Source organism: Salvelinus namaycush, chromosome 6, assembly GCF_016432855.1.
Source record: "Salvelinus namaycush isolate Seneca chromosome 6, SaNama_1.0, whole genome shotgun sequence".
Taxonomy (NCBI): Eukaryota; Metazoa; Chordata; class Actinopteri; order Salmoniformes; family Salmonidae; genus Salvelinus; species Salvelinus namaycush.
In genome coordinates this window covers 44,732,186-44,750,909 of record NC_052312.1, presented here as the reverse complement: position 1 = coordinate 44,750,909, position 18,724 = coordinate 44,732,186, and the positions used below count along the sequence as shown (strand labels likewise).

The 18,724-nt window shown below is 43.5% G+C and overlaps 1 protein-coding gene across 1 annotated transcript in view; it reads left to right on the top strand.

Annotated features, from left to right (window-relative positions):
* Positions 1-18,405, top strand: part of LOC120050077 (voltage-dependent calcium channel subunit alpha-2/delta-1-like) — a 71,371-nt gene extending 52,966 nt beyond the window's left edge. Inside the window, exons 26-32 of the mRNA XM_038996710.1 lie at positions 964-1,119; positions 3,573-3,625; positions 4,037-4,092; positions 4,530-4,653; positions 9,234-9,346; positions 12,860-12,942; positions 14,403-18,405. Coding sequence (XP_038852638.1) covers positions 964-1,119; positions 3,573-3,625; positions 4,037-4,092; positions 4,530-4,653; positions 9,234-9,346; positions 12,860-12,942; positions 14,403-14,525 — 708 coding nt within the window. The 3' untranslated portion in view covers positions 14,526-18,405. The remainder of the gene's footprint in view (positions 1-963; positions 1,120-3,572; positions 3,626-4,036; positions 4,093-4,529; positions 4,654-9,233; positions 9,347-12,859; positions 12,943-14,402) is intronic.
* Positions 18,406-18,724: the final 319 nt, after the last annotated feature.

The window sequence follows — 18,724 nt, the reverse complement described above, 5'->3', positions numbered from 1 at the left end:
GGTGAGCCACACTAGCCTATCAGAGGGGGTCATTTCTGGACTGGGCAGTCCTGGACAGGATTTTTACTCAAATCACCTGGATTATACTCTGAGTGTACAAAACATTAGGAACACCTGCTCTTTCCATGACATAGACTGACCAGGTCAATCCAGGTGAAAGCTATGATCCCTTATTGATGTCACCTGTTAAATCCACTTCAATCGGTGTAGATGAAGGGGAGGAGACAGATTAAATGTGTGCCATTCAGAGGGTGAATGGGCAAGTCAAAATATTTAAGTGCCTTTGAATGGGGTATGGTAGTAGGTGCCAGACGCACCGATTTGAGTGTGTCGCGTGTGTCAACAATGATTGTCCAACACCCAAAGGACATCCAGTCCACTTGACACAACTGTGGGAAGCATTGGCGTCAACATGGGCCAGCATCCCTGTGGAACGCATTCGGAACGTTATAGTCCTTATAGTCCCGACGAATTGAGGCTGTTCTGAGGGCAAAAGGAGGTGCAATTCAATATTAGGAAGTTGCTCTTAATGTTTAATACACTCAGTGTATATCCGTCAATTAAAAAGAGTGGCAGGTAGCCTAGTAGTTAGAGCTTTGGGCCAGTAACCGAAAGGTGGTTGGTTCAAATACCTGAACCAATAAGGTGAAAAATCTGCCGATGTGCCCTTGAGCAAGGCACTTAACCCTATGTTTCTCCAGGGGCGCCGTACTACTATGGCCGACCCTTCAGAACAACACACCTATCTGTTTTATTTGTATTTATTTTCATAAATGTTATTATAAATGTTTATATGGGCACTGGGAACCCACAGGTGGTCGCAGATGTGTTGTGTGTGTGTGTTGTGTGTGTACGTCCGATGTATCTGCGTCAATCTGTGTGTGTTCATGTGCATAAGTGTCTGTTCTGCGTCCATTGGCACTTACATGTGCAATGCGCTTGCACATCCCCCCCCCCCTACAGATCGGCCAGTTCTTCGGGATGATCGACCCTATCCTCATGGTCAACCTGGTCAACATGTCTCTGTTCACGCTCAACAAGACATACGACTACCAGTCGGTCTGCGACCCCAAGAGGGAGAGCAAGGGGTCCGCGGCGGGCCTGCGCTCAGTCTACGTGGTGAGTTACATAAGCCAGAGACACACACACATACACACACACACACACACACCGTCACCAGAGGACCGTAAATAACCATAAATACAGATTAGACGGACACCAGGGGAAATGCGGGGTAACGAGTAAGAGCCGTTTGAGCAGTTAAAGGCCTGAAAATAATGGATTAGTCAGAGTAATGTCTTTGGGTAACACTTGGAGTGGACTGAGTGTTAGGTAGCTCTAAGACTATTTTGAAGCTGTTGTAATATGGGCTCTTAAAGGGGTAGTGAACATTTTGAATAACAAGCCACAGAATTGTAGTTTAAAGTGATGGTTCACTCTAAAATCAAAACTTGTCAGATGTTTTTAGACGTCAAACGTATTCTAAGATCAAGGTGGTATGTCTCAAGCAATTTGTTGTATAGATCTGGTTATTTGATAAGGTGATAAGTCCATGTTTAAAGCCATTTGTTGTGTAGATCTGGCTATTTGTGCGCGTCTTTCCCATTCGTTTGAGGCAATCTAATTTAAGGTATATACACATGTACAATCTTAATTTGGCAAGGAAATTTTAATTTTAAAAAAACATTTATTTCACCTTTATTTAACCAGGTAGGCTAGTTGAGAACAAGTTCTCATTTGCAACTGCGACCTGGCCAAGATAAAGCAAAGCAGTTCGACACATACAACAACACAGAGTTACACATGGAATAAACAAACATACAGTCAATAATACTCAATAATACAGTATAAAAGTTTATATACAGTATGTGCAAATGAGGTAGGATAAGGGAGGTAAGGCAATAAATAGGCCATGGTGGCGAAGTAATTACAATATAGCAATTAAACACTGGAATGGTAGATGTGCAGAAGATGAATGTGCAAGTAGAGATACTAGGGTGCAAAGGAGCAAGATAAATAAATAAATACAGTATGGTGATGAGGTAGTTGGATGGGCTATTTACAGATGGGCTATGTACAGGTGCAGTGATCTGTGAGCTGCTCTGACAGCTGGTGCTTAAAGCTATTGAGGGAGATATGAGTCTCCAGCTTCAGTGATGTTTGCAGTTCGTTCCAGTTATTGGCAGCAGAGAACTGGAAGGAAAGGCGGCCAAAGGAAGAATTGGCTTTGGGGGTGACCAGTGAGATATACCTGCTGGAGCGCGTGCTACTGGTGGGTGCTGCTATGGTGACCAGTGAGCTGAGATAAGGCGGGGCTTTACCTAGCAGAGACTTGTAGATAACCTGTAGCCAGTGGGTTTGGCGACAAGAATGAAGCGAGGGCCAGCCAACGAGCGCGAACAGGTCGCAGTGGTGGACAGTATATGGGGCTTTGGTGACAAAACGGATGGCACTGTGATACACTGCATCCAATTTGTTGAGTAGAGTGTTGGAGGCTATTTTGTAAATGACATCGCCGAAGTCGAGGATCGGTAGGATGGTCAGTTTTACGAGGGTATGTTTGGCAGCATGAGTGAAGGATGCTTTGTTGCGAAATAGGAAGCCGATTTTAGATTTAATTTTGGATTGGATATGCTTAATGTGAGTCTGGAAGGCGAGTTTATTTGTTAATCCTGCAGCAACAGGACATGTGGATTATAATTAATGGGCATTTTTGTAGTGGTTGATACATTTTTCGTTAGGACATATCAAGTCTGAAATTTTGTAGAAATTACAAACTTTAGAAGCCTTTTTAAACCTACCTAATTTGCAATGGAAAATTCTCTGCAACAAAATGTTGATCAAATTAAGATAGCACATCTAAAGCTGGATCTACACAACCAACAACTTTTGTGGTCTGTAGTCTTCTGACACACTTTTGGAGTGATCTATCACTTTAATTTAATGTCATTTACAGAATTATTTAGGTCGATGTTGGTTCTAGATTTGTATCATACGTTTGTATCAATTAACAGACTTTGATCTACATTTTCATCGTTACTCACAAATAGATGTTGACTACAAATTTAGATCAAAGATGTAGATAATAGCTTTGGATTGGAATTTGATATGACTTTTAACATGGTTAGTTAGCTCCCCTTGATGACCAAACTCTATCAACCGGGAAAGAAAGGACACAGGCCTGAGTCACTAGACCAGAGCATTGCATGCTAATCATAATCAAAACAACATGGCTGTTCTTTCAGTCAAACCGAAACCTACTTGTTGTTCCTTTTCACTTTGTAGATTTACACTAGCATCTGTTGTGGTGGGCTCTGTGCTAATTCCCTTCCAAAATCTTGTCTGAGTCGGTGTCCGTGCACTTGGCAAATGCCTCGGCTCGAGACTCGCTTTGCCAGCACAATCAGGATGTTTAGAAAAGGTTTAAGCCCAAGTTTAAAATGTGCTGTTTTACATGGAATGTTTAGTTATTGGGAGTTGTTTCGATTACCTGAAGTTACGCTTGGGCTTCACCATGTGAAAATATGTTTTGCAATGTGTTTTGTAATACCCAATCTTTTTGTCCCTTGCAGCCCACCATAGCAGACATTTTGAACGTTGGATGGTTAGCATCAGCAGCAGCCTGGTGAGACCCAACTCTTGCTTCTTTAACACTGTTCCCAGTGCAGATGTAAAGATACAGAGGCAGTCTGTGGGCCATCTGTGTAAGCATTCTACAGGTCCCAGAGCACTTTGTTTACACTAGCTCGCCTTCTGTCCTGATTTCATTAGCTGTGTGTCTTAAAATATGTCCAATAAAATTAGATTTGTTTACAGGGAGGCTAACACACTGTCATATTTTTCCACACAAAGGCTTTTTGATTATGACATTTGCGTTTCCTTCGCTAAAAGCCAATAAACTCGCCATCTGAATGAAAATCTGTAAGAAATGTGGGTTGTGATGATACAGTATGTCAGTATTTATCCTGTCACGGACAGAAGATTTGTTGGATGTTCTGTCAAGAGGTAATAATTTGTGTACTTTGATTCCCTACAGGTCGATACTACAACAGTTGTTGGTCAGCATAGCGTTCCCTAATTTCCTGCACGCAGGTGAGATTTCCGACTCTTCTAAAACATTTTTTAAAATTAGGTTGTTAAGTATGATCCCATATAAATTACGTTGTAATAAAATGCCCTTTTCTATTTCGCATGACGGGCCCTTAATAAAAAGTATTGACGCTGTTGTTATGAAAGCAATGACGGTATTCTCAGAGCATGGCAAGTTATTCATCAAGCAATGATGAGCTATGCCAGGAATATTAATTGAGAAATAACATTGTTCAAATGTAGATGGATTTCTGTATGTTTTGGCTACCAGAGCAACTGAACAGTAACTTGTCTTCTCAGAACTTGAGAATGTACACGGTGTTTTCTATGGACATAACCCATACCTTTGGATCCTTGACAATCTGTTTGTTTGTTTGTTTGTGTGCGTGTGTGTTGTGCGTGTGTGCTGCATTTGTGTGTGCGTGCTGTGTGTTCCACAGCGGACACTGATGAGGAAATACCTGACATGTCCAAGGAGAGCTGTATCACGGAGCAGACTCAATACTTCTATGACAACGAGGAAAAGTCCTTCAGAGGAACGCTAGACTGTGAAAACTGCTCCAGGTGAGAGCTTTCAGTCACTGCAACCTATTTTACACACTCCATACTCCTTTTTTTAATGGGTAGGCAGTACCTAAACTTGTCCAATAACAACATAGAATTCCATTTTCCATTGCAAAACGTTTTGGTATAGCGTACCCAACTGAACATAACCTTGGTAAAACCTCATGGACAATGTTCCCTGTAAACTCCTCTGGGACTGCAACGCAGAACACAAGATGGAACTTCACTCAACATTCTAGTTCTCTCCTTTAGTTATAATACTATCAACATTTCCCTTTAATGTGGGAATTGTGATCAAATCAATACAATATTACCCACTTTCAGTGAAACATACCGAAACAAAATGAACTTTGCAAGAGATGTTCTTGTAGGAAGAGCGCATTGGAGTAGGATTCTATTGCATTGACAGGCACGACTCAGGTCCATACTCCACACTCTATTCTACGGTGTGGCAAAACCAATCAGAACTGCAGTAGGCGTATATGCAAATAGACCTTTGCCATATATGGATCTGTGCCGTTCACTTTCAACTGGACTGTGCTTACAGCATGAGAGGTTGGGAGTGGATATGCTTGTTTTGAGATCAAAGCATCATTTGTCTGATTCTCTGTAATAATGGTATGGGAATAAAAATGCATTTTATTTTGTTAGGTGGTTTCTTGCATCAAACAACACATTTTCAGTCACCTTGTGTGAAGGACAAGTGGATAAACAGGTTTATGTCAAGTCCTGCATGTTTTTTTCCAAATGTCTCATGGAATGTAGGCCTAAATTAAACACCACACATTGGCTGCTACTGTAGGCTGAATGATAGAACAGCTATTTCAATGTTAAAATGTTATGGGATGCATTTTCTCCATTGTTTTTGATGGTAGACCACTCTGATAGGCCTACATTATGATCAAATAGCCACAGTAGCCTACTTAGCCACTGTTATAACTGTAACTTAAAGCAGGTACAGCCTCAGTGTTCACAGTAAACACACACCAGATGTTGCACAGAAAGTTTGCGCTCAGCAGACCTGAAATGTGCTCAGTGCCGAAAGAAATTAGAGGGATCATTGCTCGTCACACTTATTATATATGAACCCACCAAGAGCCAAGTACAACTCTACCTCAATAGAATAAATTATTATATGTGGCTCAGTGGGGAAAAAGCACTGGCTGATTGCTATCAGGCCTGCTCTAAACCAGCTGTGCAGATTCAAGACAGTGGAATGTGCTTGGCCCATATTACCTCTGACAGTTTAGTTCCAATAATAGGGCAGAGGATCCTATCTAAAGATGGTGCGGCCATACAATTGGTTTTAATGACTGTGGATACATCTGAAATGGCAATTAGGTAGGACACTACTTTTGGCCAGGCTGGAAGGCACAGTGGGTTGAATGTTGGACGCAAAGAATCTTGGGAATCAGAGCCCCTCATTTGAATACAAGCACCTCCACCACACCACATAGCTAAATCACTGAGACTACAAACAACTTCTTCACACAGGTTATGTGCGATTTCATTCTAAAGTACTCTTGTTATATAGTCTCGGTGTGCTCTGCTAGTGCTGCTAGTGGTCTGCTATTGGTCTGCTAGTGGTCTGCTAGTGGTCTGCTATTGGTCTGCTAGTGGTCTGCTAGTGGTCTGCTAGTGGTCTGCTAGAGGTCTGCTAGTGGTCTGCTAGTGGTCTGCTAGTGGTCTGCTAGTGCTCTGCTAGTGGTCTGCTAGTGGTCTGCTAGTGGTCTGCTAGTGGTCTGCTAGAGGTCTGCTAGTGGTCTGCTAGAGGTCTGCTAGTGGTCTGCTAGAGGTCTGCTAGTGCTGCTAGAGGTCTGCTAGTGCTTCTAGTGCTCTGCTAGTGGTCTGCTAGTGCTCTGCTAGTGCTCTGCTAGTGCTGCGCTAGTGCTGCTAGTGGTCTGCTAGTGGTCTGCTAGTGGTCTGCTAGTGGTCTGCTAGAGGTCTGCTAGTGCTGCTAGTGGTCTGCTAGTGGTCTGCTAGTGGTCTGCTAGAGGTCTGCTAGTGGTCTGCTAGTGGTCTGCTAGTGCTGCTAGAGGTCTGCTAGTGGTCTGCTAGTGGTCTGCTAGTGGTCTGCTAGTGGTCTGCTAGTGCTCTGCTAGTGGTCTGCTAGTGCTCTGCTAGTGCTCTGCTAGTGGTCTGCTAGTGGTCTGCTAGTGCTGCTAGTGGTCTGCTAGTGGTCTGCTAGTGGTCTGCTAGTGCTGCTAGAGGTCTGCTAGTGATCTGCTAGTGGTCTGCTAGTGATCTGCTAGTGGTCTGCTAGTGGTCTGCTAGTGGTCTGCTAGTGCTCTGCTAGAGGTCTGCTAGTGCTCTGCTAGTGGTCTGCTAGTGCTCTGCTAGAGGTCTGCTAGTGGTCTGCTAGTGCTCTGCTAGTGGTCTGCTAGTGCTGCTAGAGGTCTGCTAGTGATCTGCTAGTGGTCTGCTAGTGGTCTGCTAGTGCTGCTAGAGGTCTGCTAGTGATCTGCTAGTGGTCTGCTAGTGGTCTGCTATAGTGCTCTGCTAGTGGTCTGCTAGTGGTCTGCTAGTGCTGCTAGTGGTCTGCTAGTGGTCTGCTAGTGGTCTGCTAGTGCTGCTAGAGGTCTGCTAGTGGTCTGCTAGAGGTCTGCTAGTGATCTGCTAGTGATCTGCTAGTGGTCTGCTAGTGATCTGCTAGTGGTCTGCTAGTGGTCTGCTAGTGCTCTGCTAGAGGTCTGCTAGTGCTCTGCTAGTGGTCTGCTAGTGCTCTGCTAGAGGTCTGCTAGTGGTCTGCTAGTGCTCTGCTAGTGGTCTGCTAGTGCTGCTAGAGGTCTGCTAGTGATCTGCTAGTGGTCTGCTAGTGGTCTGCTATAGTGCTCTGCTAGTGGTCTGCTAGTTGTCTGCTAGTGGTCTGCTAGTGCTCTGCTAGTGCTGCTAGAGTTCTGCTAGTGGTCTACTAGTGCTCTGCTAGTGCTGCTAGAGGTCTGCTAGTGCTGCTAGTGGTCTGCTAGTGGTCTGCTAGTGGTCTGCTAGTGCTCTGCTAGTGGTCTGCTAGTGCTCTGCTAGTGCTCTGCTAGTGCTGCTAGAGGTCTGCTAGTGCTCTGCTAGTGCTGCTAGAGGTCTGCTAGAGGTCTGCTAGTGCTGCTAGTGGTCTGCTAGTGGTCTGCTAGTGGTCTGCTAGTGGTCTGCTAGTGGTCTGCTAGTGGTCTGCTAGAGGTCTGCTAGTGGTCTGCTAGAGGTCTGCTAGTGCTGCTAGAGGTCTGCTAGTGGTCTGCTAGTGGTCTGCTAGTGCTGCTAGAGGTCTGCTAGTGATCTGCTAGTGATCTGCTAGTGGTCTGCTAGTGGTCTGCTAATGGTCTGCTAGTGGTCTGCTAGAGGTCTGCTAGTGGTCTGCTAGTGGTCTGCTAGTGGTCTGCTAGTGCTGCTAGTGCTCTGCTAGTGCTCTGCTAGTGGTCTGCTAGTGCTCTGCTAGTGGTCTGCTAGTGGTCTGCTAGTGGTCTGCTAGTGGTCTGCTAGTGCTGCTAGTGCTCTGCTAGTGGTTTGCTAGTGCTCTGCTAGTGCTCTGCTAGAGGTCTGCTAGTGGTCTGCTAGTGGTCTGCTAGTGCTGCTAGAGGTCTGCTAGAGGTCTGCTAGTGCTGCTAGAGGTCTGCTAGTGCTGCTAGAGGTCTGCTAGTGCTGCTAGAGGTCTGCTAGTGCTGCTAGAGATCTGCTAGTGCTGCTAGAGGTCTGCTAGTGCTGCTAGAGGTCTGCTAGTGCTGCTAGAGGTCTGCTAGTGCTGCTAGTGGTCTGCTAGTGCTGCTAGAGGTCTGCTAGTGCTGCTAGAGGTCTGCTAGTGCTGCTAGAGGTCTGCTAGTGCTGCTAGAGGTCTGCTAGTGCTTCTAGTGGTCTGCTAGTGGTCTGCTATGGTCTGCTAGTGCTGCTAGTGCAATTGCACTCAACCGAATTAATCCGGCACTCTAATGACAAAGTGGAGTCCCCTGGGCCGAGGAGGTAGTAAACTCCACATGCCTTAAAGGTGAGGTAGAGTCAGTATGCTGCAAGGCAGACCACAATTTTGGCGGTGCGTTTGCTGTTTTAAGGCTCCCTCGTGCTGTCTAATGGGGTGCCTGCCGCACTGTGTTGCTGTGCATTAGCTTCACGTACGTCTCCAGTTAACAACCACCATAAAGAAGGTCACTTTCTGTCTAAACTCAAAACTATGGTCTGCTATGGTCTGCTATGGTCCGCTATGGTCCGCTATGGTCCGCTATGGTCTGCTATGGTCCACTATGGTCTGCTATGGTCTGAGGCCGGTGTAATTTAGGACTAGAGCTTGGACCATATATCAGCAGACAGTGTTGCCCTCACACCGACCCTTCAAGGTTGGATGCAGCTTATGTTTGGTAGGTAGACTCAACTCAACTCATTCAGACAATTATGTTTTCATTGGAACATACGGGTATTTCACTTGAAATATGAAATAGAATTAGATTCCGGGAATCTTCCAACCGGGATTTCTGTAAAACATGTAAACATTAGGGAAAGTTTCAGAAATTTTTCAACCGTAGTATTGTAGTACCCAGTCTTTCCCAATGCCAGACTGTCTCATGGCATCTCCTCTGTGTCTCGTTTCTGTCTCGATCCAGGATGTTCCATGCTGAGAAGCTGTGGAAGACCAACCTGGTGTTCGTCATCGCCGACGCCAAGCTCACCTGCATGTCATGTGACCACAAACCCTTAATACAGGCCGAGCAGCCTTGTATCCTTTAAACATACAGTCAATCGAGCACTAACGTTTAATATTGTAATATAGTAGTAATATATTCATGTCTAGTGTAGTTCATCTGTACTACTTAGTTCTAGTTTACTGGTCTTTGAATATACAGTGACTCTTCTTAAAATAATCACATCTAACTAGATTATTATTTGTTTAATTATTAAAAGGTGTACAGTTGTAAAAGTAAGTTGTACAGGGTTTTTTCTTTTATCCTACTGGTCCCTATATTCTTGACTTTTACAAGCAGAGTACAATATGTTTCATATTCCACAATGGATCAGAACTTCCTCTATGACTAAGTGAAACTCAGACCTGTACTTACTGACTGGCTTCTCTCTGTTACAGATGAACCAAACTCAGACCTGTACTGACTGGCTTCTCTCTCTGTGTGGCTGTTGAACCAAACTCAGACCTGTACTGACTGGCTTCTCTCTCTGTGTGGCTGTTGAACCAAACTCAGACCTGTACTGACTGGCTTCTCTCTCTGTGTGGCTGTTGAACCAAACTCAGACCTGTACTGACTGGCTTCTCTCTCTGTGTGGCTGTTGAACCAAACTCAGACCTGTACTGACTGGCTTCTCTCTCTGTGTGGCTGTTGAACCAAACTCAGACCTGTACTGACTGGCTTCTCTCTCTGTGTGGCTGTTGAACCAAACTCAGACCTGTACTGACTGGCTTCTCTCTCTGTGTGGCTGTTGAACCAAACTCAGACCTGTACTGACTGGCTTCTCTCTCTGTGTGGCTGTTGAACCAAACTCAGACCTGTACTGACTGGCTTCTCTCTCTCTATGGCAGATTAACCAAATTCAGACCTGTACTGACTCACTCTCCTGTCTCTCTCTATGGCAGGTAAACCAAACTCAGACTTGTACTGACTCAGTCTCCTGTCTCTCTCTATGGCAGATGAACCAAACTCAGACTTGTACTGACTCAGTCTCCTGTCTCTCTCTATGGCAGATGAACCAAATTCAGACTTGTACTGACTCAGTCTCCTGTCTCTCTCTATGGCAGGTAAACCAAACTCAGACTTGTACTGACTCAGTCTCCTGTCTCTCTCTATGGCAGGTAAACCAAACTCAGACTTGTACTGACTCAGTCTCCTGTCTCTCTCTATGGCAGGTAAACCAAACGCAGACTTGTACTGACTCAGTCTCCTGTCTCTCTCTCTATGGCAGGTAAACCAAATTCAGACCTGTACTGACTCACTCTCCTGTCTCTCTCTATGGCAGATAAACCAAACTCAGACTTGTACTGACTCAGTCTCCTGTCTCTCTCTATGGCAGGTAAACCAAACTCAGACTTGTACTGACTCAGTCTCCTGTCTCTCTCTATGGCAGGTAAACCAAACTCAGACTTGTACTGACTCAGTCTCCTGTCTCTCTCTATGGCAGGTAAACCAAACTCAGACTTGTACTGACTCAGTCTCCTGTCTCTCTATGGCAGGTAAACCAAACTCAGACCTGTACTGACTCAGTCTCCTGTCTCTCTCTGTGGCAGATGATAGCGAAGGCTAATCCACTCTGAAAGGCTTACAATCAAATCCATCATATCCCCTCCAACACCCCAGGGCTGTAGCCAATTATGCAAGGAACCTAATGAAAATTCACATAAATTCAAAATGGCAGCCAAAAGGGTTTCAGATGAGGCTATTTGATTTGCTCCAAAAATGACGTGGTTTTCCCATGTCTTTCTGAAAGCATCTGTTCCGATTGTTCTTTCACATTTAGATTAGTGTTATGGCTTGATATTTAATTTGATATGGTCATTTACTAGTTGCTTTCATTCACTTCTATCCAAAGTGGATAGTGATACCGATTGGGTATGTGTGGCCACAATGTGGGTTACACACAGCCATAGAGATACAATGTAATAGTGTTCCATTTAATTCTGTGCCCACAATATCTGGTGATGCAAGAACTGCACTGAACAAAAATATAAACGCAACATGCAAACATTTAAAAGATTTTACTGAGTTACAGTTCATATCAGGAAATCAGTCAATTGAAATGAATTCATAAGGGCCCAAATCTATGGATTTCACATGACCGGGAATACAGATATGCATATGTTGGTCACAGATTTAAAAAAAAAAAAAAAAAAAAAAAAAAAAAAAAAAAGTAGGGGCGTGGATCAGAAAACCAGTCAGTATCTGGTCTGACCACCGTTTGCCTCATGCAGCACGACACATCTCCTTCACATAGAGTTGATCAGGCTGTTGATTGTGGCCTGTGGAATGTTGTCCCACTCCTCTTCAATGACTGTGCAAAATTGCTGGATATTGGCGGAAACTGTAACACACTGTCGTACACGTCGATCCAGAGCATCCCAAACATGATCAATGGGTGACATGTATGGTGAGTATGCAGACCATGGAAAAACTAGGACATTTTCAGCTTCCAGGAATTGTGTACAGATCCTTGCGACATGGGGCCGTGCATTATTATGCTGTAACATGAGGTGATGGCGGGTGATGAATGGCACGACAATGGGCCTCAGGATCTCGTCACCGTATCTCTGTGTATTCAAATTGCCATCGATAAAATGCAATTGTGCTCGTTGTCCATAGCTTGAGCCTTCCCATACCATAACCCCACCGCCACCATTGGGCACTCTGTTCACAACGTTGACATCAACAAACATCAGTCTGCTATCTGCCCGGTACAGTTGATACCGGTATTCATCTGTGAAGAACCCACTTCTCCAGCATGCCAGTGACCATCGAAGGTGAGCGTTTGCCCACTGAAGTCAGTTACAACGCTGAGCTGCAGTCAGGTCAAGACCCTGGTGAGGACGACGAGCACGCAGATGAGCTTCCCTGAGACCGTTTCTGATAGTTTGTGCAGAAATTCTTCGCTTATGCAAACCCACAGTTTCATCAGCTGTCCGGGTGGCTGGTCTCAGACGATCCCGCAGGTGAAGAAGCCGGATGTGGAGGTCCTGGGCTGGCATGGTGGTTACATGTGGTCTGCGATTGTGAGGCCGGTTGGACGTACTGCCAAATTCTCTAAAACAAAGTTTAAAGCGGCTCATTGTAGATTAATAAACATTACATTTTCTGAAAACAGCTCTTGTGGACATTCCTGCAGTCATCATGACAGTTGCACGCTCCCTCAAAACTTCAGATATCTGTGGCATTGTTGTGTGGCAAAACTGCACATATTAGAGTGGCCTTTTATTGTCCCCAGCACTAAGTGCACCTGTGTAATGATCATGCTGTTTAGTCAGCTTCTTGATATGCCACACCTGTCAGATTAATAGATTATCTTGGCAGAGGAGAAATGCTCACTAACAGGGATGTAAACAAATTTGTGCACAAAGTTTAAGAGAAATAAGCATTTTGTATGAATGGAACATTTCTGGGATAACTTATTTCAGCTCATGAAACATGGGACCAACACTTTTCACATGTTGCGTGTCTATTTTTGTTCAGTAGATATATTCTAGCCAATTGAGCTACCAGAACCAATGGTTTATTTCCTAAATGGGTTGATGTAGCTGAGGGACCAGACCCATGTGAAATGGCTGAGAAACCAAGGTTCCGAAAAGGTCCAGATGCCTGTTTCGACAACAACGAGAGGGTAGGTCACGTCATTATTTTGTCATCCTCTGTGTTTAAAAATGGCAACCGTCAAATTTAACGTCACAATGTCAAAACTCACAATACACTAATATGTTTTCACAATGCATGTGCTTTTCTCTTTGTGCATAATTCTCTTGTTAATGTTCCATCTTTAACTCAAAATGGCTGCCTCTTTCTCTACTCTTGTCTTTGCATTACTATATGTGCAGAGATTTCCCACACAAATACAAGTTATTGCCAGGTATTGACATACTGCACTGTATGGTTCAAGAGTAAGCAAATATTTAGTGTATATGACTAAACTCCTTTGTGTGTGAAATCTCTGCACTTGAATGCTTTGGTTTGTTTTTCAGACTAGTCTTATCCCAGTGGCAAACCTTTTGGTTTCTGAAAGTTTCATGATGGTGTTAACTTCTTCTGCTTGCACTCTTTCTCTTACATACACACACACACACACACACACACACACACACACACTCGTAGACACACTCACACATACATATGTAGACACACACAGACGTAGACACACACACACCTTCCTTCTATTTAGATGCTTCTCTCTGTTTCTCTCTCTTCACCTTTCCACAAAGTGTTCTGTTTTCTCCGTTCTTCTGCCTATTCACTTTGCACATGGACTTTCTAACTGCTAACTGTGGAATGTTTGCTGCATGACTTTCTCTTTCTCTCTTTCTGTTTCTTTCCTGCTCTTTGATTGGCTGTTGATGGTTAGGATGAGCACATGTGCCCGACGAGCGCAGGCTCTCCATTGGCCTCCTCTCTGCTCATGTTACTGCTGCCACTGTTCATGTGCTGTCTCGGGTCAGTCCCATCAAGCACTCTCTCTTTCTCTTACTCTCTCTCTCTCTTTCTCTCTTTCTCTCTTTCTCTCTCTCTCTCTCTCTCTCTTTCTCTCTTTCTCTCTCTCTCTCTCTCTCTTTCTCTCTTTCTTTCTCTCTCTCTTTCTCTGTATCATACTATGTATTTCTGTCCATCTCTCTTTATCTGTCTGTTTGTCAACTGACGTGTTTACTAATCTAGATGCTAGCTAACGCAGGCCATTGCTTCCTAATTTAACTCTAATAAATTATTATTTATTTTATGATGTAGCAAATTATATATGTCTGAAAATGTTTTGTTATTACATTCCACTCTATAGAGCTGTACAGATTATCAGACATCAGATAATCCAACATGGTTTATTCCATACTCAGATTACAATTATTCCATACATACCCCATTCTCTATTCAATGTGGATATGCAGTCTAGTACCATTATACCTTGCTATTATGTCATCAAACATAACTTTATGAATATGTAAGACATACTGGGCTGTTGTACCCCTACTGAACCCATTATCTTTTAGTCAGCAGGGTCAGAAGGTCATCAACTTGGTTGTGTCTGTCACTAACTTGTCCCCCTGCCACCTTCCTCCTCCCCTCTTGTTGCCGTGGTCACAGGAGGAGGACTTTGACTGTGGCGGGGCGTCGGCTCTGAGCCCGTCCCTGTTGGCCATGGTGGCGCTGCAGCTGGCCCTGCTCTGGCTCCTGGCTGGCTCAACTCACCACGCCGTCCCCTCGTGACCTCTGAAGACCTCGGTTGCAACCGGCAAGCAACGCCGCCTCAAAACGACGAACGCTAAAACAAAAAAACATCTGAAACCACTTCCTGACAGATCTTCTTTTGGGATATTTGCGTTTTTCAAGGGTTTCGTTACATTTCTTCACCCAGGGGTGGGAGAAAGTGAGGAAAGTTAACGTCGGTGGGATGTAAAAAAAATTCAAAGCGAGAACTTTCATCCCAGACCCCTGACTTTTCCCCTCCAGCCATCTGAGCTTCCAGGCATCTGAGCTTAGGGAGATCGAGGTGATTGAGTGGTGAACTTTGACCTTTGTTTGGCTCGACGATGACAACCCTGCGAATGCTACAGGTTGGACTGCCTTACAGTGCCAGGGGGAAAGTGAAAGGACTGCCTCTTCCTTTTGGGTTCCTTTTAGGTTTTTGTGATGTTCTAAAAGAGATCCCCGTTGATTTTTATTCAACACTGCCAGAAACAGTGCTGCCCTTCGCAACCGTCCCGTTGTGTTTGTCACAAAGTTATTTATTTCAAAGCGTTTTGCAGTGGCTTGTTACTCAGAATTGAAATGTGTGTTTGTTTTGTTCAAGTTGCAATAAGTTGTTTAATAGGAAGTCAGAAATCAGAATGTTTTTTATTTTACACTGGGGTGCTGTTGGCATTATTCTGTTTGTTTCAAGTCCCATTTAAAAGTAGCAACACATTTACATTCACGCTGCTGTCCTTGTATAGATGTGGTGTATGACCATCATATTCATTCACATACATGTGGTCACATATGAACCCTTTTGCCCCCACTCACTATCCCCTGTTTGAAGTGATGGATCCCTTTCTGTTTGCGGTCAACCACTTCTCCCTCAACCTTGACCACAAATGGTCAATGTCTGGTCCTACCATCTTGGTATCTGGTCCCTCTGAACTAACCATCATTGCCAAAGTGCAGTTGACCAATCAAGGCACCCCGGCTGGCCTCTAGTGCGCTCATTGGTCTAATCTCTAGTGCCATGTTGATTCTTAGTCAGACAAACCCTTTAGCTTTATTTATTTGACTGTGTGGCTACTGACCTGAAGGAAACTTGATGTGTTTGGTATTCATTTTAATATTTAAGTTTGTTTTTGTTTTTTATTAGGATGAAGGGCATAGCTACATGCTACTGTGTTATGTTGGCTTTAATGCCATTATTTTTTGATTGATTTCAATGCGTCAATGCAATGGATATAAAATGAAGAGAAAGAGTAGGAGGGATGTAGGAAATGTAGACTTTGGTACATGACAGTTTATTTGTGCTTGCTTATGTATCACTTCTTGATTTGAGTATCATGAATACGTGACTTGCAACTACAAGAATCTGTCTTTCTCACAATGTTCTGCCCGCTATTGAAGAGAACATTTCCCCAAATCAAAAACAATTGCACCTCGTTGCAAAGTGAATTAAAACAGAAATTGCTTTAAGACCTATTGAGAATGTCTATCAATACAATCCAATCTAAATTCATTCATGAGTGTGGATATCAGTCCTGTTGTACTTTCTTCGTTTTTGTGTGCCTTGTGGTTCTGGAACTTTAATAACTTTATGAATTAGGGATTCAAGACAGATTGACAATAGGATACTGTCTTTCTGAGTGTACTATACTATGGTATACACCTGTTAACTCATTTCTCCACAAGAACAGCCACCAAAATACTACATAAGAAATAACAGAAATGTGCCTCATTTTATTCAGGACCAAATCTGGACCCGTCAATCATCCTAGCCAAATGATTATGCAGTGGAATAACTTTGAGTGGAAGAGACATAAGGTTAAGTTTCTTTATTCAACGTTGTAGAAAAACGGTTTTATTAAAAAATGGTTTTATTATCATGTCAGAATATTAACAATTCCTCTCTAAATGTATTGTATTCGTTTCATTTTTGAACATGGTTCAAAAGAGGGACATGGTAGATATGCTGTGCTTTAAAAAAACGTTTTTTCTTTGATGCAATTCAGCTAGTTGGACTGGGACGTGATCTGATGGTCGATTAGTGTTACTGATCTGTTGTAGAGCAAATATACAGGAGTTCCTGGCACTGAATTCACATCTTAAGCACTAAAAAAGATCATTTTAGACAATCGATTCGATAACAATTGACAATCATAGTTTCCGATAACTTGCTTAAGACTAGTATTAGTAATACTTCATTGAATTAATTGCTGTAAATGAAAATGCAAACAACTGCCAAAATAGGGACTTTAAAGGAGCCTTGGAGTAATGTCAGAAACATTCACGCATTGTTTCCTTTGAAAACAGGGACTTTAAAGGAGCCTTGGGGTAATGTCAGAAACATTCACGCATTGTTTCCTTTGAAAACAGAGGCATATGGACTCAGGAAACCACATAGTCAATTCAGTGTAGAGTTGGGAAACTACATGATTACGCTGTGTGGTCTCTAGTGCCATTCAAATACTTCTCCCACACCTCATTATCATTGCTTAAATAATAATTACAAAGCGTTCTTACGTCACCCAGAATAAAATCCTTCTGGGCTTTTTTCATTTCTCTGAAACACTGAAGAGGAAGGGGACTTTTGTTATGATCCCAGTCTTAAGCTATGATTATTTGCCAATATGTTATGTGGCGAAACTCAAGCACCATCACCAAAGGCGGACTGCTGTCATGTCCGAAACTATACGAGTGGTCTGAGGTGACATTTAGGGTCCCGTATTGGTTGTTTCAATGTTCTGTGGGGAAACTAACTAACATACTGGTATTTAAGACCCTCAATATCTAAGAACATTCAAGAATACCAAGTGCCATAGGACTCTCTTTCTCTTTTTACCGGGAAACCTATTACTAACGTTTATGCAACGTTTAGGATTGAATAAATGCAAATCTCATCTATTTTCCCTGTGTTGCATGATAATGCCATGATACTGTATCAGTGGCAGGCAATGAGATAAAGTACACTCTATCTTCTCCTGCTTTGGTGTGTAACGTTGGGATGGGAAGCATAATACCGTGGGTTTGTTGGGTGTTTGTTTATGATATGATAACGATACAGCTTCTACTGCCTTTCTCTTGAGGAGACAGCATTTGGTACCGCCCTGGTCTGACTGAGCGCAGTGGCCTAGCGGTTAGAGCGTTGGGCCAGTAACCGAGATGTCACTGGTTCGAATGCATGAGACTACAAGGTGAAAAATCGGTCAATTTGCCCTTGAGCAAGGCACTTAACCCTAATTTGCTCCAGGGGTGCTGTACTACTATGGCTGACCCTGTAAAACAACACAATTCACTGCACCTCTCCGGTGTATGTAACAATATATATCTTTTCCTCTGTCACAGGTTGTCACATTCAAGACCAGACTAGACCCTTGGGAAATGGTGTCTGGTTATTTCATGCCACTCTAAGGGCTAAAATCAGATGCTGTCACCTCAGGAATAACATATTAGCAGAGTGATTGGAAGTGTTTTTCGATGCTGTGGTGCTCTCTGTGTGGGTTATGCTTTTTCTGGACTCTTTTTGTTCTCAAGAACGCTCAGTGTGTTTTAAGGGGAGTGTCCCATGCCTGCCACACTATGTCAGGCTATTGGTGGGACCGCCCTCCAATCTTTCTCTGCCAGCGTTTTCATGGCAGACCATTGGTGGACCTGTCCACTAATCTCCCCTTGTCAGCCTCCCTTTTGACAGGCTATTGGTGGGCCTCCCCGTCAATCTCCCGTGATTGTGCTTTTAAGATGTTACACTTTTGTGGAACTTGATTCGCCTGAATCAGTCATGTATAAATTTGTACGATACTGTTATTATTCTCCGACGAAAGAAAGAAAATAGTAATGTTTATAATCCTGGAAAATGCTTATTCATGTGCAAATACAGTATATTCAGAATAAAACTTTCTCATTAGCTATTGAATGGTGTCCTCTTGCAGTTCTGGGCCCTTTCCTCTCCAACCCAAAATGACTTACTGTTGCTGTAACGTTGCCAAAACATATTTCCCACTTTTCCCCACAATGTGTGTGAGAAACTGAAAGAGGCTGCAGTCTGCTATCCCAGTGTCCCCCAGTGACTCCCATCGGCCAATCAGCGATGAGAATTGAGGCCGGGCCAACAGCAACATCCAGGAAGTGAAAGTGAAGAATATCTATATTTCTCTGTGGTTATGACACTGAATTTGCTTAACGGACACATTTACAGTTGAAGTTGGAAGTTTACATACACCTCAGCCAAA